The sequence below is a fragment of the Chlorocebus sabaeus genome, chromosome 19 (assembly GCF_047675955.1).
Source record: "Chlorocebus sabaeus isolate Y175 chromosome 19, mChlSab1.0.hap1, whole genome shotgun sequence".
Classification (NCBI taxonomy): Eukaryota; Metazoa; Chordata; class Mammalia; order Primates; family Cercopithecidae; genus Chlorocebus; species Chlorocebus sabaeus.
In genome coordinates, this window is record NC_132922.1 from 27,137,429 (window position 1) to 27,161,047 (window position 23,619).

Here is a 23,619-nt window from a genome sequence, read left to right on the forward strand (position 1 = left end):
AAAGTCAAGATGATGGTGCCTTGATTCCTCCTCCCAGGTTGGATCTGATGTCCCATGGTATTATGGGGCAGTAGTTGGTGCCAAGGAGGAGTGCCGTGAGCTGGCACACGGGAGCAAGTTATGGGGTTTGGTGGGTTGGGAGAAATTCCTGGAGAAGGTGAGTCTCTAGAGAGGCCTGCGGGCCCATTTTGGGTGAAGGGCAATGGGGACAAAGACATGGAGGTTGGAGAGTCCTACAGCTTTTGGATACTGAGGTGACTGGGGTGGATGAAAAAGAGAGTTTGAGGGGAGAGAGCTTGGGAAAGCAGTTGGGCTCAGAGTGTTGGGCTCTTTCCTGTGGGCAGTAGAGAGAGTGATGTGGTCACAGGATCTCTCTCTCTGGGCTCTAAGGCAGGCACATTTTCCCTCCCATCATCCTTTGAAGAGCTTTCCTGGGAGGCTCACTAGATGGCTGGGGGATGCCAGCCTCACACCTTACAGAACTCTTTTGCTGCTTCTGGCATTTGTATCAAGGCTGCTCACCTGCCTTTGGTCAGGAAAATGTTTAAAGCCTCCCGAGGCCTCCCTGGTTAGTGCCTTTCCTGGCTCAGAGGGCAGGATGAGAGATGCATGATGAGGCCTCTGAGCATCAGGCCCCCTCAGGGCAGCACCACAGTGTCTGCACATATCAGGGCATCAAGGTGCCTGGCAGTGCTCAGTTGGCCCTCACCTGTGAGCACTGGCAAAGAATGGACAAGTGGTGCAGCCTGGCCCTCACACAATGCCCTTGTGCCCATCTGCTGCCTGCCGTCTGTCTCTCAGGGACCCCCAGGTTTCTGATATCACTTTTCTTTGGCATCCATCCAGTCTCCTCAGCCTGACAGTGGGCACCCCGATTTCCCAGGGCCAAGCTTGCTTCTGGTGGACATGTTCTTTCCCTGTGGCTGGCCAGGATTGACTGAAGCAACTTTTGTCTAGTCAGAACATTTCTCAAAATATTAATTCCACCCAAGTTTACAGTTCTTAGAAACCTGTTGTTTCGTGGTCAGCAGGACATTTGTGGTCTTTTCTGGGGCACTAGTCAGAGCTGCTGCAGTAGCACAACCATACATCTTCTTCCTCAGGCTTTTAGTGCCCCAGGCTGATGGAACAAATGGCGGTGAGCTGTTTCTGGTCTTACTGCTGGAGCAAATGGAGGAAGCACACTTAAGGAGACACTGGAAACTTGCATCTTATCACTAAAGAGCTCTTTTAGGCTGGCCTGGAAATCCTGGGACTGTCCAAGGGATCTGAGCTGAGTCAGACCTGAACAAGGAGGACTCAGAACACAGAGTCTGTTCTCACATGAGTGGGGACAGGCAGCCTTTCTGTCACTGAGCCAGGTCTCTTTTTCTCTGCTTTGCCAGCTGTCATTCCTTTACAGTTGATCCTACAAATCCCACCCTGGAAATGGAAGGTTCTGGAGCTTAGAGGAAGGTGGTTTAATAAGCAGTTGGCTGGCAGATGCACATCCCCCTAAGGATTCAGAGGGAAGGCTGGCGTGGCCCAGATGCATAGACACGAAACATTCCAGTAATTAATGGTAACAATAAAATATTTATAATCTTGCCACAAATATTAATTAGTATGAGCAGGTTTTGTGTGGGCAGATTTTTAAAAGAACATTCTGAAAAAAAAGAGCAAGGTCAGCCTATAGCCTGCTTGCTAGTGCCATTCTTCTTTCCTGTTGGCCTCCAAGCAGCTCCCTAAAGAAATCAGCTCTCAGCTCCTGAGACTCAAGGCTAGATACCTGGACTGTGGACAGTCCCTGGAGGTTCTATCCAAGGTGCCTGTTTCCTTGGAAGGCTGTCTCCACCCAACCCCACAGGAAGTTTAGGCTAAGTCTGGCTCTCCTACATCAAAGAGGCTTTCCATCTGTCTCTTGCTCTGCCTCAGAACCAGGAGGCCCAGAACCCCCTCCTCACCACAAAGCCCCTCCACAGAACAACAGCCTGACTCTGACTTCTCCCATCTGGCCTTGCTCTATTAGGCGAGGCAGGAGAACAGAATGCCTCTGCCACCAGGCTTGGCAGCTTTTTTCTGCAGAGCATAGGCAGACCCAGCTGGTCCTCTGAGGGCTCAGCACAGGCTGTTAGCACACAAAGTTGCCTGTCAGACCATTTGAACCTAGGGCCACAGGATCCCAAAGACAACTTCATGGAGGTGGGACTGGAGCCAGGCCTGTAGGCTGTTTCTGAGGCCAGAATCCCCTCTCCACACATACTCAAAGCCTTCCCAGTTCACTTGGGCAGCATGAGAGCGGTGCATGATGGTGCTAGGCTGCGTTCAGCTGTCCGGGAAGCAGGTGGAGTATGGTGGCTCAGGGAGGGTTGGTCCTTGCCCAAAGGTACATGGCTGATGGATAGGGGTCCCACCCCAGAGAAGCCTTTGACCCTCTTCTCCCAGAAGCCTTCCCTGGGTGCACTGGCCCTTCCTTGGCTGTGGGTCTGGTAACCTGAGAGATGACCTTGCAGAGGGGCCTGCTGGGAGTGGGGAGACGACAGCACTCAGCAGCATCCTTCCTTTTCCTCCTGCCCCTCTTCAGGGGCCTCCCAGAGCAGGGGCTTCCTGCTTCAGGAATTGGGGTGGCTCTGGGCTACACACTGCAGTCCAAACAACCCTCCCTGCTGCCTGCCCTGCCAGCTTATCCAACTGCAGGGGTCCTGTTCTCCAAGAGCTTCTTCCCAGCACTGTGACACATTGTCCTCCCTACCTTGACTCACCCAGCCCCTGGGCTGTCCCATCCACAGCAGCCCAGCTGGTGGCAGGGTGAGGGTCCTTTTCACATGCTCTGTGATGCTCCTGGCAAACTTACGCCACTGTTCATGTCTGTCTGTCTGTCTTTCTGTCTGTCTGTGGCCTCTCTGAGGTCTTCAGTCAGCTAGCTGTACCAGAGAAAGTTTGCTTCCCCAGAAGAGGAGGAATGGGGGCGGGGGCACTGTCTGCCCAGGTAGATAGAGCCATTCTTTAAGAGCTTTTTCATTTATCCCTTTTGCCCTATTGATGTGAAAGAATTGAAACTTGGTGTTCTTTCAGTCTGACTGGCTTGAAACTTGGTATGAAACCTTGGGTTAACTTTTAGTATTTGAAATCAGGGTCATTTAAAATAGGCTGTGCCAACCCTTTCAGACACACAAGATCTGAAAGGAGCAGAAAGCGGGCGTTGGGCCTTGAGTCCCTTTTGGTGGCTCTCATTTGAAGAAATAACACATCCCTGGACTCCTTCCTGTGGTACTGCCCCCTTGGGAGTGGGCAGGAACCTTGGAAAGCACCTCCCCCACCTGCTTGCTTCACAGGCCAGCTGGGCATCTCATCTCTGTGTACATAGTCCCTGCCTCTCCAGCTCTGCCCCAACAGCCCACCCCAGCATCATGACCTGCAGGTGGCACCCAAGACTGTGGTGAGCCCCATTAGCAGAGCCTTCCTCGGAGCCACTTAGGTACCTTGATTACCCCTTAGACAAGGGTTTGTCTAGAATCACTACAATGCCCCCTAGGGCCAGTACCAGTCTCTGCTCTCTGTTTTTTCAGATGGTTGGCAGTTCCAGATTCTCCCATCTGTGTCTGAGAGGCTCAGGGCGGGCCTAGCAAAGTACAGTCAGCAGTCCTCTGTCCCTGCCAGGTCCCTTGGCTTGTGCTTGTCCTACTCCACCGCTGTGGATGTTATTTTAAGAGGCTCAGCAGAGTCCCCACTCAATTGGTGGTTGTTCCTCAGGGGAGCAGGAGTTCTGGCCACCTTCTCTGCCTGCTGGCTGGATCCGTGGTTCCTTCACATTGCAGCAAGAGGGCGTTTGCACTTTGAGAGTAAATAGCTACTTGCCTAAACCAGTCCTTAGTTTTCATAATGATCACAGCTGGGATTCCACCAAATTGGCAATTCCTTTAGGCCCAGAGCCCAAGAGCCTGCAAGCCGGTGAGCTAGTGGGGCAGCCTGCCAGTCGGTGAAATCATCCCAGCAAGGCTTGCTTCCCGGAGCTTGCCGCAGGATGTGCTGCTGAGCTGTGCAGTGACTTCAGCTAGTCTCAGGCTGACTGAGAAGAGCCAGCCCTAGCCTGTCTTTCAGGGAGATGTCAACTGCAGGAGCATATCCTGCTGTCTTTCAGAGACTCTGAGGCCTCACGAGCATTGTCTAAGCCATGGGTGTTCTCACTGTCAGGGCCAGAGTGAATGCTGCAGGGCAGTCACTTGTGTGCTAGGCACTAGGCCACGCCTTTGTGGGATCCCATGTATGTCAGGGACAGAGGTAGGAAGACTATGGCAATCACGGTAAAAAACATGAAGTGGGGGCCTCGAGCAGCAAAATCATTTGGCCAAGATCACCCAACCCCTAAGTGGCAGATCTGGAATGGGAATGTGGGTCTGGGAGCCCAACTCTTCAGCTCCTACAATGACCCTGCGTAGCCTCTAGAGGCTCCCTGTTGCCAATCCTTCCTTTACACACAGACAGCGAATGGCCTGCCCCACCTCTTCTTTGATCCCCTCATGCTGGGGACTCAAGTTTGGGACATTTTGTGAGGGCTGCAGGCCTACTCATAACGGCCATTCTGTGCTCATGGAGCCTTGTATTCTGGCTTTGTAAGTCAGGGAAGAGCCTTTCACAAGCATGAGACAAGAGGTTCCAGTCAGGTCCGTTCTCCTCCACTCAGGGGTCTTATACACGTCCCAAGTCCTCATTTCTCATTGTTCTGTCAGCCCAGCTGATACTGATGATCCATCAGTTCCTGGGCAGTGGACATGGCGAAGGCAGCTAGGAAGGAAGGGCTATGGCAGGGATGCCTACAAGGTCACTGTCCCCAAATCCTGGTATATGATGAGACATGGGTGAAGAGGCCAGAGCAGCAGGGCACCCTTTGGAGCACGGACCTGATCCTCAGTATCCTTTGTGCAGGCCATCCCACTTTGACAGGCCTGTTGTGTCAGTGTTATCCCCCCATCTACATGGTGCTGCTTAGGTATTGGCTCCAATATGGCATCAACAAAACCCTCTGTTCATTCAGACCTAAAGCTGTAATGGCAAATTTGAGACATAAGAGATAAAACATGCCCAGGTAATCTGAAATAATAATATTGATAAGCTGACATTTTGTGAACCTTTACTGTTTGTTAGGCACTGATTCAAGCACTTTATGTGTATTAACCTAGTTATTCATAACAGTTCTGTGAAGTGGATGCTTGTGTTATCACAGTTTTACATGCCTGGAAACTGAAGTGTAAATAATTATGGCATTTACAGAGGCTCTCAGAGATAGTAGGTGACAGAGCAGAATTTCAGTTCTATCAGCCTGGACTCTTTCAACTTTTTTGAAACAACTTTATATTTTGCTTTTTTTTAAAGACAGGGTCTCACTCTGTTATCCAGGCTAGAGTGGAGTGCAGTGGTGTGATCACTGCTCAGTGCAGCCTCAACCTCCTGGGCTCAAGTGACCCTCCCACCTCAGCCTCCCAAGTAACTGCCACGCCTGCCTTTTTTTTTTTTTTTTTTTTGTACAGACGGGCATCTCCCTGTGTTGCCCAGGCTGGTCTTGAACTGCTGGGCTCAAGCAATCCTCCCTCCTTGGCCTCCCAAAGTGCTGAGACTACAGGCATGAGCCACCCAGCCAAAACAAGTTTGTATGTTGTTACAAGTTTGCTGACCAGGCAGCTCATGCCTGCCCTCCCAGTAGGACCGAGCTGATTGGCACTAAAACATGGACCAATACCAGGCTTTTAAGGTAGCTGAGTAAAGGGTTGGTGGACCCTAGGGGACTGTGTCTGCCTTTCTCCTTGTGTTCTCCAGGAGGCCAGTGTGGCATGGACCTCTGTGAGATGATATGTGGTTGCAGTTTTTAGGTGAGAAAGGGACTTAACTCGCTTATGGTCTCACAGCTAGTAAGTGGCACCAGAGGAACTCGAACTTAGCTCTCTTGGTTGCTAGTTTATTGAGCTTCACCTCAAGATATATAAAGTTCAAGACAAAGTTTCATTTTTTAATAGTTCTTGGCCAGGTGTGGTGGCTCACACCTGTAATCCCAGCACTTTGAGAGGCCAAGGTAGGTGGATCACCTGAATCACCTGAGGTCAGGAGTTCGAGACCAGCCTGTCCAACGTGGTGAAACCCCATCTCTTTTTTTTTTTTTTTTTTTTGAGATGGAGTCTTGTTCTGTCGCCCAGGCTGGAGTGCAGTGGCATGATCTCGGCTCACTGCAAGCTCTGCCCTCCAGGTTCACACCATTCTCCTGCCTCAGCCTCCTGAGCAGCTGGGACTACAGGCACCCACCACCATGCCTGGCTAATTTTTTGTATTTTTTTAGTAGAGATGGGGTTTCACTGTGTTAGCCAGGATGGTATTGATCTCCTGACCTCGTGATCCACGCGCCTTGGCCTCCCAAAGTGCTGGGATTACAGGCATGAGCCACCACGCCCAGCCGCCCCATCTCTACTAAAATACAAAAGATTAACTGGGTGTGGTGGGGCACGCCTGTAGTCCCAGCTACTCAGGAGGCTGAGGCAGGAGGATTGCTTGAACCTGGAAGGTAGAGGTTGCAATGAGCTGAGATCGTGCGATTGCACTCCAGCCTGGGCGATGTGAGACCCTGTCTCAAAAAAAAATTTTTTTTTAAGTTCTATTTTATCTCTACTCTTGGTTTATTATAGTATCTTTTTTTTTTTTTTTTTTTAAATGTAGTTGTTGCCTTAGGGTTAACAAAATACACCTTTAAGTCATCGCAGTCTGCCTTCAGGTGATGCTGCACTGCTTCCTAGGCAGTGGAAGAGCTACTCATCTTTTGCGCTCGTTTTCATTCATTTCCCTTTTACATATGCTCTAAGCCTACAATACATTGCTACTATTTTTGCTTTAGAAAATAAACAATAATGTTTTAGAAAAATTGAACATAAAAAGAATGTCTGTTATATTTACCATAACTTTAACCATTTCTGGGGAACTCAATTTCTTTATGTAGATCCAAGTTTTATCTGGCCTCATATTCATTCTACCTGAAAAATTACCTTTAACATTTCTTGTAACTCAGATCTGCTGGTAATGAATCCCCTCAAGTTTTTGTTTGCCTGGAAAAAACAAACAAACAAACGTTTTTTTCCCCTGAAATTTTTAGAGGTATTTTCACTGAGTATAGAATCCTGAGTTGACTATTTTATTCCTTCAGCACTTTAAAGATGTTGTCAGATATGTGTGATTTCTAATGAGAAGTCTGCTGTAATTCTTAACTTTGTCTTTCTGTATCTGATGTATCTTTCTCTGACTGCCTTCAACATTTTGTATCTTTGGGTTTCAGCAGTTTCAAAATGGCCCACCTAGGTGTGATTCTTTTTTTTTTTTTTTTTGTAATGTGTGTGGAGGTGTTTTCCCTTGCTTGGTGTTTTCTGAGAATCTTGGTGATTTGATGTCTTTTATTATTTTTGAAAAATTCTTAGTTATTATGTCTTTAAATATTTCTACTGTCCTGTTTCTCCCTCATCTCTTTTTGTGACTCCAGTTAGCGTGTTGGATCATTTGGATGCTCTATTCTGATTCCTTCTGCCCACTGTTATTCTCTGGGTTTGGATTACAGATGCTCCTCAACTTACAATGGGGTTATTTCCTGATAAAACGAACATAAGTTGAAATTAAGTCAGAAATGCATTTAATATACCTGACCTACCAACATCATAGTTTAGCCCAGCCTCACCGCAACATGCTCAGAACACTTGCGTTAGCCTACAGTTGGGCAAAATTATGTAACACAGAGGTCCCCAACCCCCAGATCACAGACTGGTACCTGTCCGTGGCCGGTTAGGAACTGGGCCGCACAGCAGGAGGTGAGCAGCAGGCAGGCAAGCACTACACCGGAACCCTGGCTCCTGTCTGATCAGTGGCAGGCGTTCCATAGATTCTTATAGGAGCATGAACCCTATTGTGAACTGCACATGTGGAGGGATCTAGGTTTTGTGCTCCTCGCAAGAATCTAATGCCAGAGAATAGTTTTATCCTGAAACTATCCCCCTCCAACCCCCATGGTCTGTGGAAAATTGTCTTCCAAAAATTGTCTTCCTGGTGCCAAAAAGGTTGGGGACTGCTGTTACAGCACAAAGCCTATTTCATGACAAAGTGTTGAATATCTCATGCAATAGTATTGCACTGCATATCACTAGCTTGGGAAAAGATCAAAATTCAAAATTTGAAGTGTAGTTTCTACTGAATGCATATCACTTTTGCATCATTGTAAAGTCAAAAAAATTTTAAGTTGAACCATTGTAAGTTGGAGATTGTCGGTATTTCTAGTGACCTGTTTTCAAGTTTTGATTTCCTTTTCCTCCTCAGCTGTGTCAGGTTGGCTGCAGTGTCTGGGAAAGGCACTCTTCATCTCTGTTACTGTATTTTTTATTTCTAGCCTTTGCATTTGACTCTTGCTTTTTTTATCTCACTGCTGAAATTTCCTGTCTGTTCATGCATGTTGTTCAGCTTTTCCAGTACAGCCTTTGACATACTAATCATATTTATGAATCATATTAATCTTAGTTGTTTTAAATTCCCTGACATGTAGTTCCAATATCTGGGTTATCTGTGAGTCTGGCTCTGCTGATTGATTTGTCTCTTGACGATTTACTTTTTTGTTTCTTTCTGTATGCGTCTTGTAATTTTTACATTGAATACCAGATATCATGTATAGGACAGAAGAGACTGAAATAAGTAATATTTATGCCTGGAATAGGCTTCCATCTTTTGTTTCTAGGCTTTTAGTAAGGAAAGTTGAGTTAGGCTAGTCAGAAATTGAGCTGGCTTGGGTTTTGTTGTTACTATGGTTCTGTGCCCCAGTGGTGCAATCATAGCTCACTGCAGCCTCTACCTCTCAAGCTCAAATTCCTCTCATGTTACCTTGTGCTTAGTGGGAGAGCTTGTTTGCCACAAGGTTTTTCCCCACATTCCAGTTCCGCCTTCAGCCTTAGGCCTTTGTGTGTACCTCAGGGAGGGTACTCCTCCATGCTCTTGCCTCCTCCCTGCAGTAGACTGCCTTGCTTGTTACTCAGTGCATGCCAGCCTAGGGTTGGGGACATGGGGTAGTTCTCTGTTGTCTTGGTCCCAGCCTCAGACTTAGGTGGACTCTGTGTCCCTGCATCTCAGGGGTGGTGCTTTCTCCGTGATTCTGCCCCTCCTTCAGTGGTGGGAGACCTCTAATGTTTGGACTCTAGATGATTTCCTGCCCCTCCCTTAGAATAGAAGGTTTTTCCTTTTCCCTTCCCCAGCTGCAGTGGGTCTTCACCTGTACCCTGGAGGCAACAAGGTTTCCTCCCCTGCCTCCATGCCTGAAGGCTTCGGTTCCTCCAGGCAGGCTTTGTACCTTTTCCATAGCAGCAACCACTCACTCCTCCCCTCCAGGTCTGCACTACTCCCAGGAAGGTTTCCTCAGCTTCCCTCCTTGCCCCTCCCCTATTCTTTCTCATGAGCACCCGTGAAGGTCTGAAGACAGCAGCTAGTGAGTGAGTACAAACTCCTTTTACATCTGTGGCTCCCAGAGATCTAGAGTTCTTCCAGATCACACCTGGCTTTTACTAACAGGTTAAAAATGTTTCCTGAATTCTTTCCCACTTCATTTATTTCTGTTATATTTATATGGTAGAAAAACTACATAATAATGGCTACTGTGCATCTCTTCCTAACTCCACATTTGACAACAGCACATTGGTAACTTGAAAATTGTCATGGTGGGAATATTTACACTCCAGAAATCAGTAAGTGCTATTAATCAGGGCTTTCTTTTTCCCTGAGAGCCAGTTGTTAAACATTTACCAGAATACCACTGTTTGGGGGAACACCAGGAGGGCTGACCATGGAGATTGGTGCCTTTGGTGAGTCTCTCCGTGGCCTCTGGGATGGGTTGGGACCAGCAGTGTTGAATGGCTGTGTTCAGGCCATCTCCTGCAAGGAGTCCCCAGGCCACTGGCAGGGAGACTCACCATAGGGAGGCCCCCTGTGTTGGAGGTGGTGTAGGTTAATGCTCTCGCCCTCTCTTCCTCCTTCTCCCCTTAGACCGAAGCCAGGACAGCACAGCCGTAGCACTCTCAGACTCCAGCTCGACGCAGGACTTCTTTAATGAGCCCACCAGCTTACTGGAGGGCTCCAGGAAAGCCTACACAGAGAAGAGGCTGCTGGTTCTCAGTTCCCAAGCAGGAGGGACGGGTAAAGACCTTCAGGGGGCCACAGAAGAAAGAGGTATGAAGCTCTAACTCGGTGAATTAGAACCACTTTGATGTCCTGTGGCAATCTGGGCAGAGCTGAAGGCTTTGTGGCCCAGGGACCTTGGCTAGGCAAGTCGCTTACTCTCTGGGCCTCCATTTTTCTCCCTGTAGGATGGGAATGGTCGCAGTGCCCTCCCTGGGGTTGTGAGGGTTGAGGGAGGCAGCTCCTGAGGGTGCGCACAGAGCCCAGCACCACATGTGCTCAGGGATGCTTCTTGTTGTTGTTATGACCCTCACAGCTCAGCCCGGGAAAGCTATGTCTGTGACATCAGTGTGCTCTGTTTTTTTTTCTTGGTTAATGGTTATTTTAAGTCTTTGGATCCTAAATGTCACAAATGTGTTTTCTTTTTAGTCTGAATCATATGAGGTCTTCAGGAAAAATCTCCCTTTTTTGGGGGTGGGAGGCAGAGGGCCCTGATTTAAGCCTGGGGGTATGCCCAGCTCTCCTGGGGGGTCTAGGCCCCCTTTGTAGAAATCAGTTGGCAGAGCCCCACATCTGGGCTTACTGGGAGATCACAGGCAGGCTGGGGCCTTCCTGGCCTCACTCTGAGCTATGGCTGGTCAGCTGTGGATTTGAGAGCTTTCCCACTCTGGCCAGGGCCAGGACTTACAGGTGTTTCTCAAACAGTAATAACAACAACCCAGCCCTGTACTCTTTTTCTGTGCTGGGCACTGTGTTAATTCATTTGGTTCTCCCAAGCACCCTAGAAAAAAAGCATAATGACTATTCCTATTTTATAGCTGAAAAATCTGAGATTCAGAGAAGGTCTGGAATTTGCCCTCACAGTCTACACCCTTAACCATTACCCCATGCTGCCTCTCCAGGTGGGATGGATGGATGGGGAAAAACGTTGGTGATAAACTGCCTCCCTGAGGGACCCAGGCCTTGTCCCAGCAAGTCTCAGAGCAAGCCCTGGATGGGAGCTCACACATAGGTGTGGCAGTGGAGCCAGAGCCGTTTACACTAAGGAAGATCTCTCCCAGCTCTCTGCTCCCTGCCAGCCTCCCCTGGCTGGACTTAAAAGGGCATGAGACCATGTCCCCAGTAGGTTGGAAGTATCCGCATTAGGGGACACCTGGTAGAGACACTAGATAAGAGGGCACAGAATGGAGGACTTACCATGTGGATTTACTTGTATCTGGTGCTCATAGAGAGATGAGGCCACCACCCCACTCTCTCACCAGGCAGTCACTATGCTGTCACCAGCCAGCGTTGACATTCTGTAACTGACATAAACACACTGTAGGAAGTTTGAAATGGGAAGGAAAAAGGTAACTTACACTCTTAACACTCTAATACAGCATTTCTGGTCTTAAAAATAAGATTTTTAAACTTATTAGACAAGTAAGACCACCATGTGTGCTCTGTGGCCTGTCAAGCCGTGACTGCTGTGGATGCTATTGTGTCATCATGAACTTCTCTCCCACTTACATGAGGAAGGGGACATGGGTGTTGGGGGAACGAAGCAGAGAGTGAGTTGGCTTTGGTCTGGCACAGCCTATACAGGCCCATCTAGACTCATGAAGAGCGTCCTGCCTCTTCCCTCTTTCCATTAGAGCCAGTGGCTTAAGCAGACAGTTTGTGGGGTTGGCCATTGGTGAAGAAGGTTAGGGTAGGACCAAAGGTCACCACAATAGCTGATAAGCATGAAATGAAACCTCTTGCTTCCATGGTCATGTTCCTCCTCTCTAAGTCCATCTTTTCTTGGTAACCATGGTGGTGAAGTTGATCAGCTTCCTGCTGGGAGAGCAGGTATGGCAGGGAATGCTTCTCATGCCCACTGCCAGCACACAGTTCTGGGAGCAGAGCACTCCTCCAGGCCTGGTCTTGGTGAGTGGCGATCTCTAACACGCACTCCCCTGGACTGCCATTGGGTAGTATCCTGGCCATCACAGTCTGCAGTACTTGAGCAGCCTTTGGCCTCTCTGCAGAAAGCCAGGACAGCAGTGCCTAGGCAGGGTTCGGTGCAGGCCCCAGTGTGCTCCACACCCCTTGCCTTCCCAGCATGCCCTCATGGAGAGTCCTATCACCAGCCTGCTGCTTCCTCCGTCATTAATGTTATGGGGTACAGGCCCTCGCTCATACGTTTTATATTTGTTATCAAGCAGCGGGGCACCACAGGTCTAGATCTGTACCACGCACTGGGTACCAAGGGAAAGCAGAAACAGATCTGACAGCCACATCCTGCCTGGCACTGAGATGCGCTCCCTCCCACCATGTCTAGCAGGCACAAGCTGTCACACTGCCCAAGGACCAGCCTCCTTCCTTTAATTCTCCAGAAGCTGTCTTTCTCCACTCTGGCCTTGACCGAGGTGCCTTGAGGAAAGAGCCTTTCCCAGAAGTGACTGTTGCAGCTAGCTGAAGCTCACCTTTGCAGGGGGCAGAGCTTCAAAAAAAAAAAAAGTCTAAAATACGAAGGTCGCAAGAGTAAAGACTTATTTATTTAATCTAGAAGAAAGTTGTCCAGTTTCATCACTTAAACACAAGCTCACTCTTCTATATCATTCTGAGGGCAAGAGGGTAAAACCCAAAGCAGAGTTGACGACCACCTGTTGTGATCCAGGCAGTGGACACGAGGGCATGCCAGGCTGGCCACATCTGCCCCTTCCTGGTCAAGTAGAGGCCTAGTGACGATGCCCGTGTACCACACGCAGGATGGGATGATAAATGGTTGTGGGGGGGAGGCCGCCCTGGGGGCAGTTGACCTGCCAGTGCCCAGCTTCCTGCCCATCTTGCCTGCCCGCCTTTTGTGGAGAGCACCCTCACTGGGCTTTTTTCTCAGACCAGTAGAGTTTGAGTAAGACGATCTCAGAAGTCAAAAGAGACAGACTTGAGGTCCCTGCTGGGGCATATTTCCGTCTGGGCCTCTCAGCTGTTGGTGTCTTGCCAAGATGTGTAGCCACCTGCGGGTCAGGCTCTTCCATAACCAGGCCCCCTGAGTTCACTGGGCCATCAGTACACATCAGTCCAGAGGGTCAGCTGGAGGCATGTCTGTGCCTCATTCTTCTTAGGACTTCCATGGACTGATGTGGATCAGATGGCTCCTGTGCTCTGTTGGCCTTGGCGTATGCACCACAGGCATTCCAAGCCAGTCTTCCCTGCCTGCGTCAGGCACTGGCCTAGGCTGGAGCAGCCAGGACACACGTTTTACTTGCTTTCTCTTGGTAGAAGGAAGTTTTCTCATCTTCATGCAGTTAGGTTACAACTGGACGTCCTGGCCTGGAAACGTGGTGTGGTCTTGTTGGCATTTCTGACCCTCTTTCTTCCAGTAAGGCAATGGAGGGCTGTAGTGACCTGTGAGGCCTGTTCAGCAGTAGGAGTGGATGCTGTGGGTAAGGCAGCTCACCCCATCTCTCCTGGGCCCCTTAGGCCACCCAGACCCCTAAGCAACTGATTTTTATTGTTGTTGTTTCTGAGACAGGGTCTCGCCCTGTTGCCCATGCTGGAATACAGTGATGCAGTCATGGCTCACTACAGCCTCAACCTCCTGAGCTCGAGATCCTCCTGCGTCAGCCTCCCGAGTAGCTGGGACTACAGGTGGCACCACACCTGCCTAATTTTTTACGTTTTTTGTAGAAATGAGGTCTTGCTCTGTTGCCCCAGGCTGGTCTCAAACTCTTGGCCTCAAGCAGTCCTCTCACCTTAGCCTTCCAAAGTACTGGGATTACAAGCGTGAGCCACCGCACTGGGTTGTTGTTTTTCGGGTTTTTTTGTTTGTTTGTTTGTTTGAGGTTAGGTTTAATAGGCAAAAGAAAGAAAAGAGAATAGCTGTCTCTCCAAGAGAGGGGCGCCCGAGCGGGTCTTCCCTGCAGCTAGGTTTCTAACTCAGTCTAGGATTGCTGTTTTCTTCTCTCTTTATGTGTTCTAAGATTTCTGGCTGAATTCTTGACCCTCTGCCTGCTTTCCATGAAAATTGTGCTCTGTGTGTCTTTGTGTCCAAGCTCTCAGTGCCTGATGTGAACCGCTGAGAGGCCTGCATCATCATCTGATTCCTCTGTCTCCCCTGTGCCTAGCACAGGGCTGATCCCAGCATTATTATGGCTTACACTGTTTGGTGAGCCACATTTTGAACACATTGGAAACCTGGCACATTTTTTAATAAAGTGATGGTATCCTCTGTAAGATGGATGCCAGCCCTAAGCTGTGGGACGCAGGCAACTTCTTGAGCTCACATGAGAAGACAGTGTAGTGTGGAAGGAGCTAGGACCTCCTGGCATTCAGTCATTAGGGCCACTTCAAAGAGTGGGGGGAGGGGCAGCCCGTGGTAGGCTCTGGGCCTAGGGGAGGGGAGATGCTCTTATGGCTTTTCTTTGCCAACACCACTGGGGGCAGCGATGCAAGGGAGGGAGAAGGGCAATGGCTCCGGGAGAAGGAGTGATGGTGGAGAGGCAAGGACACTGAGGGAGAGCGGTGGGCTGGGCTGCAGGGGAGCAGAGAGGGAAGATGAGACTAATAGCAGGTGGCTGAGGGGAGCATAGGGAGTGAATGCTCAGATTCTTTCCTCAACGAGAATAGTGGTGGTGGGCAAGCTGGCCACACACCTGATGTCTGCATATAGGCTTTGACTTAGCATGTGGAGAACTGGGGGCCTTGGTTGTTGCCCACTCGGCCCTGCCCCAGCAGGCCCCAGCTGTCTTCAGGCCACTACTACAATAGGGAGAGGGCTCAGCCATAGCACACCACCTCAGAGCTGGTGCTGCTGGCTGCTTCTCTGGCTTCCTCCAGGCAAGCTGCGCAGGGTGTGTGCCATGCTCCTGGGTGCCTAAGGAGCCACAGACCACAGGACCCCTTGCCTTTGTCCCTTGCTCCCCAGCCCTTTCCATCTGTCCCACCCTCCCCGGCCAGACAGCTTTCTTCTTCTGTAGCCAAGGAGCCTGCACCTCCGGGTATATAGCCCAAAGTCACCCAGGCTACTGTCATCATCCTGGGGCCAGCCCTGCAGCTCCACCACCCAGCCTGGGCTATCTTGATGTGAACTGCTGCCCCATGGCCCCTGGTGGAGCAAGGCTGGGTGTTCAGGAGCTGGGCTCATGCCACCTGAGGGCCCATGTGGGAGCACTTGGCTCACTCACAGCAGCAGTAACCCTGGAGAGGGATTTGGGGCAGGCAGTGGGGCAGGCAGTGGGCCGAGCACTGAGCAGGGGAGCAGGTGTGCTACTTTGTGAACGCTGGCTGTGTTTTATTTGATGATGGTGGTGGCAACACCTGCCCTTTGTGGGCTGCTTCCCCATGCCCCAGCCCCAGAGGTGGGACAGCCTGTGCCACCATTCAGAGGGGAAGACCCAGAGCCCAGCCCATAACTCCCACTCTGTAGCTTCTGGGTCCCCCACTGCATGCCAGCTGGGATAGCCTCTTTCATGGAGCAGAAGACCTCTGTTGTGGCAGAGCCACCACCAGGCCCTGTGCCTCCTGCTGCTGGGTCCAGCATCCACTCAGCAAGGGCATTGGTCCAGCCATCTGGTCACCTCACCGAGGCGCCTCCGTCGCTGGTGGTAGACCACTACATGGACAGGGCCTAAAACCAAGGTGACTTTCTTTTCCTTCTTCTCAACTGTAGGAAAAAATGAGGAGCCATTGGAGAGTACAGAAGGTTTCCGGGCTGCAGAGCAAGGTGTCCAGAAGCCTGTTGCAGAACCCCCAGCCTCTGCTTGCATCCCTGGCAAGCCCTCAGCATCCATACCCACCCTGTGGGATGGGAAGAAGAGAGGGGACCTCCCAGGGGAGCCAGTGGCCTTCCCCCAGGGGCTGCCGGCTGGTGCTGAGGAGCAGCGGCAGTTTCTCACAGAGCAGTGCATTGCTTCCTTCCGCCTGTGCCTGAGTCGCTTCCCCCAGCACTATAAGAGTCTCTACCGTCTGGCTTTCCTCTACACCTACAGCAAGACCCACCGGGTGAGTGGGCTGCCAGGCCAAGGGGGCTTGGATTTTCCCAGGCAGCCGAGCATCTTTGAAGGTTGGTGGGCAGAGCCAAGACAGATTGGAGCTTCACAGTAGCAGCACATGGGAGGGATGGGCAAGAGAGCTGCAGGAGGCAGGGCCAGCCCCAGGAGTGAGCCAGCTTGCCAGGGAACCCAGTGGTGAGGGCCCAGGGTTACAGCCAGGAATGGAGGGAGGAGTGTAGTGGGCCTCACAGCCTCAGGGATAGGCTATGGGGTGAGGGATAAGGATTTCATAAGCTCAACTACTCTTTCCTGTGAGGGCTGTGCAGCGACTCAAACTCTGATGTCGTGCTCCCTCACCCCTGCCATTCACCCATCATCTCAGTGACAGCATGCCCGTCTTCCAGGTGCCCTAGAGGCCCTGCTTACTCTCTGTTCCGGCCTTGCTTGCCCTAGGCCCCATCTCTCCAGCTGCATCTTGCAGGGACCTCCTCACCATACCCTGCCCCTGGGCTCTTCTCTCTGATGCAGCTGCCGAAACCATCTTCACAGCCTCTGCTTTATGGGGGTTAGGTGCTAACAGCCTCCTCCAACTCTTTTTGGAAAGCAGATGATATAGCGATCCTTAACAGCTGTGCCCCAGGCTTAAGTGCTTCCAGGGGCTTCCCAGCCAGACCTCTTCTGCTGGCGTTTAGATTTGGGGAGGTAATGTGACCTGGGCAGGACCTAAATAGTAGGGGTGACTTTATTTTCCTTCAGTCTCTCCTCACTCACCCAGGAGGTGTTGGGGAGTGTCCTGGTCGTTGTCCTGCCCCATGTAGCTACATTCTAAGGGGGAAGCAGACTTAAAAACATGCAGATGGCCGGGCATGGTGGCTCACACCTGTAATCCCAGCACTTTGGGAGGCCGAGGCAGGGGGATCACCTGAGGTCAGGAGTTTGAGACCAACCTGGTGAATCCCCGTCTCTACTAAAAATACAAAAGTTAGCCAGGCGTGGTGGCACATACCTGTAGTCCCAGCTACTCGGGAGGCTGAGGCATGAGAATTGCTTGAACCCAGGAGGCAGAGGTTGCAGTGAGCCGCGACTGTGCCACTGCACTTCAGCCTGGGCAACAGAACGAGACTCCATCTCAAAAATAAAAATAATAAATAATAAATTAAAACATGCAGATGAGTAAAGCAAGTCTCATTTGACCAATACCGCAGAGAAAACAACGGGGTGCATAGAGGGGTGAGGGTGCTGCTGTGCCTCTGTGAAGACACCTTTTATGCTGAGACCTGTATTGTAGGGGACAGCATTGGTCTGGAAGGAAGAAAGAGCACCCAGACAGAGCAAACAGCCCAGGAAGGTGGCCATTCTGGGCTGGCATTGGTGTGGGTGAGGGCCAGAGAGAGCCAGGTGTGCTGGGCAAGCAGGGGTGACCTTTAGGGTCTTGCTGTGAGGACTCATTCAGGTCCTCCTCCTAGAGATCTCCTGCTGGTTCCCCCCAGCATCCTCTGTGGAGTGTTTAAAGAACCAGAATGGACAGTTGGCCAAGAGATGGGGCCTGGCTTGGCACTGGCTATGTGCAGGAAGTGGCACTTCACAGAATTCTGCTTGGGGGACTAGATACAGGGGTCCAAGAAGGTAAGTGCTCTGTCCCCACAGTGACCACCATTCTCATGTGGCTTGGTTGATTTCCTCAGGGCACAGCAGGTGACACAGGTCTGGGAGGGAGGGAGTCTCATCATCTGGGGCTTTGGTCTGTAGTTCAAGGTGCAGTGCATGCTGGCAAACGACGGCCAGCTCCCTGGCTATTGGTGCCACACTGGAGCCTGGCTTGCTCACTGCTCAGCCTGCACTTGGTAGTGGATCTTACCTCTGTACCTCAGGCCTTCTGCACCCGGGTGGACCTGGATCTTAATAAACCCCAACCAGCATGTCCTCACTGCTGAAGCTGTCTTTGGGCCTGAGGGGCAGTGGCTGGTATGAACTCTGTTGGGCTCACCATTGCTTTGGGAACGTTCCCCCTTCCCTCTTTTGGGAGCAGCACAACCCACTGCAAGAGCCCACACACACATCAGTGGAACAGACACTAGTAACCATTGTCCTGTTCTCCCTCACCTCTAGTGTCCTTCTGTTCAAGTGCATCCTCAAGCAGCCATACAGCCCCCTCCAGCTGTAGTCAGCTTTGACCAGGATCTGGTGGTCCCCAGTAGTGAGCTCAGACCCTTCCTTACCTTCTCAAGAAGCAGATGCCGAGATGGAATTTTGGGTTCAAAATGTTGATTAGGAATTGGCATCTGTGCAAGGGAAGTGGGGAGGGACAGCAGGTTTGGGTGGGAGGAGAGTTGAGTGGTGATACAGGCCCCACCCACCCACCCTCCACTTCCCCGCTAAATGGCTTTATGTTGAATTTGAAGGAGCCAGTGCATGTAAAGTGCTTAGCTCAGCACTAGACACAGAATGCTGTTATTACAGCCTGCCCCTTCTCTTGATGAATTTTTTAGAAGTAGGAAACAGTATTTCTGTCAAAATCAAAAGTTGGAGGGAGGTAACCACAATTCTACCACCCTAAAACTAGCTGTCTTGGGTCTAGTACAGGTTGAATATCCTTTATACAAAATGCTTGGGACCAGAAGGGGTTTGGATTTTGGGTTTTTTCAGATCTTAGAATATTTGCATTATATTTACCTGGCTGAGCCATCATGCTAAGCCAAAAATCTGAAATCCCAAATGCTCTGATGAGGCTGGACGCGGTGGCTCACGCCTGTAATCCTAGCACTTTGGGAGACTGAGGCGGGTGGATCACCTGAGGTCAGGAGTTCAAGACCAGCCTGGCCAACATCGCGAAAACTTGTCTCTACTAAAAATACAAAAATTATCCAGGCATGGTGGCGCACATCTGTAATCCCAGTTAATCAGGAGGTTGAGGCAGGAGAATCGCTTGAACTGGGGAGGCGGAGGTTGCCGTGAGCTGAGATCGCGTCACTTCACTCCAGCCTGGGCGAAAGACCAAAACTCCCTCTCAAAAAAAAACAAAACAAAAAACCAAAATGCTCCAATGAGCATTTCCTTTAAGCACCAAAGTTTCAGATTTTGGAATAATTTGGATTTTAGATATTTGGACTTAGGATGCCCTGCCTGTATTTCTTCCCAACTCCAGTACACATGCCTTGTTGATTGTGTGCTTTCAAGACCAGGCACTCCAGGCCCCAGAGGTGGGATCATGCCCCTTCTACTTTGCATCTGGGAACCTGGTCTAAGGGTCACACAGAGCTGAGTGACAGAGCCAGACATCAGCCCTGGGCAATCTCACACTGGCCCAGTTGCTGCACTGTCCCCCACACCCTGTCCACACTCATAGTTTGCCATTTTGCTCTTAACCATGAATGCCCCCTTGCCAGGTCATTTTGGTCATCTGTCATGGTCCAGGGTAGGTGGACCAGTTGACCCAGCCATCCCCACCCAGTAGCAGGGATGGAGGCTGCCCTGGGCTGTCTGCACCATTGATGTCAGTATCCCCAGACAACCCCCAATAGCCATCAGCCTCAGTTTCTGCCAGCTTTTCTGTTTGTTGCATTCCCAGGCTGAGTTCCTTGGTTCTCAGAAATGGCATGCTGTCTAGAGAGACCCCTTAAGCAGCAGACACTCCCTACCCACAGCCACACTGCCTATCCACAGATCTGCTTCCAGGAAGCAGCTCTGCAGGTGCCAAGTGTGCCTCAGGTAGCCTCGGGCCACTGAGCTCATTCTAGACCCTGCATATGCTGAGTCTAGGGTGGTTCCCGCTGGCTCCTGTGTTTGCTTCACCCAGAAACCTTTGCTGAGCACCAGTTAACACCACCAAATTAAATGCAGGTTGTTAACACCTAGCTCCCCTGAGAGCCTAAGTTAAGACCTACCTGCTGCTCTGGGGCATGCCATCCTGGGGGTTGCATGTGGCTCTGCCCAGACCTGGGGTGTCAGCTTTGCTAGCAGCAGCTTGTTCACAGATCTGGGGGACACAACTCCATGTTGTCACTGACTAATGTGGAACCATTAACTGGGAAGTAGTTACCACTTTCCAAACACAGCTGTTTGGTAACAAACACTTCCCGCTGTGTATATTTGACAGCAGCACATTTCTTCATAAAATCCTGCTGTGGGCTTGGCAGTGCCTTTTTCTTGTTGACATCTCACAGCTCATTGGTGGACTGGAGCGTCCAATGTCTGCCTCTTCAAAGGGGCCCACAAGCAGAGCCTGTCTGGAGTTGTGTGGTTGACTCCTGAACCCTTGGGTCTTTCACAGGCATCTCCAGGTGAGGCTCTGCCTGCCCAGGCCTTGCAAAGAAACCGCCTTCAGGGCACAGTGTGCCACTTGCTTAGCTGCTGACAGCAGGGCTTTTGGGGGAGGAGGAGAGAATGTGGGCTCTGAAGCTGACCTAACCAAGGTTCAGATCCTGGCTCTGCATGGGAACTCTTGGAGGTCCAGGGCTCTTCTTTCCTCGATGAGAATGATAGTGATATGAAAGCAGAATTATTGTGGTAATGAGGTGAGGGCTGCGGTGCTGGGGCAATATCCAACACACCCTGCCCTGTCCTCAGCCAACAGTCCTTCTCGCCCCTCTAGTGAGGCCCATTTCTTCAGTGTCAGCATCTCCCATGACTCCTTGCTCCTCTGCCAGGCCCTCTGAGGGCTCCCTGCCTGGAGGATAGTGGCCAAGGGCTAGGTCTGTCCTGAGGGACCTTTGTTGCCTGCCTGAGGATGCCCTCCCATCCAAGGTTGGCACTGCTGTACACAGGCTGCCCCTGGACCCCCCAAGGCAGTCCCCTGTTGCCCTGCACACTGTGCACACCTTAGATGGGGATGATCATTTATGCTGATAGCTGTAAGGGCCCTAATTCTAGCTACTGTATCACTTAGTCTCTGGATCACAATCTTCACCAAGATTTTGAGGCCTGAGTCTACACCCATAGAAACCTAGCTCTTTGAGCCCAGAGAGGCACCCCAGGAGAGACAGCACATGGCATCAGACACCTCTTGTCATGAAGGTTCTGGCCTTTACTGATGGGTGTCCAGAAAGAAGACCAGTGCATAGACACCCCTACCCTGCTCTCCCAGTTGCTTCCTTCTCAGCTGGGAGCTGAGCCCCTTCACCTCCTGCTACTTCTGCTGCAAGGGGTTCAGGGCAGAGGGGGTTAGTTATAAGATGTTCCCTGGAGCCAGCAATCTTGAACAAAAACAAATCAATTTCAAAACTTACTACAAATCTATAACATGCTCATCAAAACAGTGTGGAATATTAGCCTTAAAAAGGGAGGAAATTCGGTCACATCAGACAGCATGGGAAACCTAGAGGACATAATGCCAAGTGAGATAGCCAGTCACAAGACAAATACTGAATGATTCCACTTAGATGAGGTATGAGGAGTAGCAGCCTGGTTGTGCTAGCCCAGTCGGACCCCATTTCTTTGGCCCAGTACTGATATGGGATGAGCCCAGGCCCAGGGTTTGGTTACAGACAGACTCCTGCCAGGGGGACCCCATGGTGCTGTGTGCTCAGCTGAAGGATCACCAGGGAATCTGCTGACTTTTGACTTCCGGATCAGCTGGTGCTCTGGTGTGAACCTGGGTAAAGGACAGGTCAGCTGGCTGTGAACCCCCACCCCTTGCCCACCTATTGTGAGTACAGTATCCCCACCTGCCTGTGCTGCTGGCTCATGTGGGGCACCCGTAGAAGTCAGGACCATTGTGCAGGTTAAATGAGAGAGCCTCTGAAGTGGGCCCTGCGCCATCAGACTGGAGTAGATGTGAGGGCCTGCTGTTGAGACCCTGCTTTTTGCTCGCAGACAAGTTTTCGGGGGGAGCCAGTGAGCTTTGAGTTCACACTGACTGAGCCAGGACCACACAGATAGTAGAACCAGGCACCAGGAAGGCATGCTGGCCACAAAGCAGGGTGTTCACCTGCCTTTAACCTTTGCTCCCTTTCTGTGGATGTAAAAGTGGCCCCTTCCACAAAATGGCGGTGTGCCCTACCTCCTCACATGGATGTCCTGGGCTGCTGCAGATCCCAACCAACCAGATTTTTGTCAAGCTTTAGTTTGTATAGTTTGCAAAAGGAGAACTTGATATTTTTCTTAACTTAGGAATCTTGATTTTGCATTTCAAAGTCTGTCTGCCTCATGGTTTGAAGATGCTGCTGGGCCCTTAGGGGCCAGAGGAGGTGGGACAGGTTGCCCCCATAATGACCTGGTCTTCTCTCCTGCAAAGAAATGCAGATTTCAGCAGTTTGAATAGGTTTGAGCACTCTGCCAGCAGTTTTTATTACCAATAATATTGTTTAAACTTGGAAAAGAGAATGAAGCTACCCACAACTGTCCCACAAGCTGTGACATGGCAGAAGTGTTTGTGTTTCGTGTGCTCCCTCCAGCATGTTTTCTGTGCATCTCTGCAGGTTTGCTCATTCAGCAGCTCTCTACTGAGTGGTTGTCATGCAGGAGGTTCCTGTTTGAGGTGCTGGGGATACAGCATTGTGTGCTCACTGGGAGAACAGAGTGGGCAGCTAGTGATGAGTAGGAAGAAAAATAAAGCTTGTTAAGGGGTTAGAGGCGGGATTGTGACTATTTAGACAGGGAGATTGGGAAGACCTGTCTAAGCAAGGATCTGAATCAAGTGAGGGAGCCCTGATGGCCACGAGGATATTGGGGGAGAGGCTTCCAGATGGACACACACCCAACACACATGCCTAGAGACAGAAACAGTCTTGGTGTGACTAGAATCTGCTGGAAGCTGGTGTGACTAAATGGGCAAGGAGGAGAGAGGAAGGAGATGCGGTCAGAGGCTTTCAGGGCCTGGTTTGGCAGGGGAAGAGTTGAGGGAACATCATCCTGAATTAGGTTAAAGCTGTTGCAAGGGCTGGGCATGGTGGCTCATACCTGTAATCCCAGCTCTTTGGGAGGCCAAGGCAGGTAAATCACTTGAGGTCATGAGTTTGAGACTAGCCTGGCCAACATGGCAAAACCCCATCTCTACTAAAAATGCAAAACCTGCTGTGGTGTTGTGTGCCTGAAATACCAGCTACTCAAGAGGCTGAGGAAGGAGAATCACTTGAACCTGGGAGGCAGAGGTTGCAGTGAGCCGAGGTCACGCCACTGCACTCCAGCCTGGGTAACACAGTACGGCAAAACTGTCTCAAAAAAAAAAAAAAAAAAATCTGTCACAAGGTTGTGGAAGAAGAGAGGCTCCATGTGACCTGAGTATGTCAGAGACACGACTAGGCTGATATATAAAGAGTGAGTTGGGGGTGGCCCATCAGAGGCCTGGCAGGACACAGATGGCCCCATCTAACAGGAAAGTCTGAAGAGCACTTAATGAAGGAGCAACTTACACAGGCCCAGGCAAAGAGTAGGAATTCACAAGGGAGGAGGAGTGTGGTACCCTGGGCCAACCGCAGTGCCCATCGGGGCTGGCCATTGATGGCTGCCCCACATCAACTCCACAGGGAGGAAATTCAAGGAGAGAGTGCTCTGATCAAATTCCCCCAGT

At 50.7% G+C, this 23,619-nt stretch overlaps 1 protein-coding gene across 7 annotated transcripts in view; it reads left to right on the forward strand.

The window, feature by feature from the left end:
* The window catches only part of CABIN1 (calcineurin binding protein 1), a 161,658-nt gene that overhangs the window by 84,264 nt on the left and 53,775 nt on the right, over positions 1-23,619 (forward strand). For all 7 annotated transcript variants that reach the window (XM_007975151.3, XM_007975152.3, XM_037995408.2 and 4 more), the window contains 2 exons: positions 10,024-10,206; positions 15,791-16,122. In XM_007975151.3, the coding sequence (XP_007973342.1) occupies positions 10,024-10,206; positions 15,791-16,122 (515 nt within the window). The remainder of the gene's footprint in view (positions 1-10,023; positions 10,207-15,790; positions 16,123-23,619) is intronic.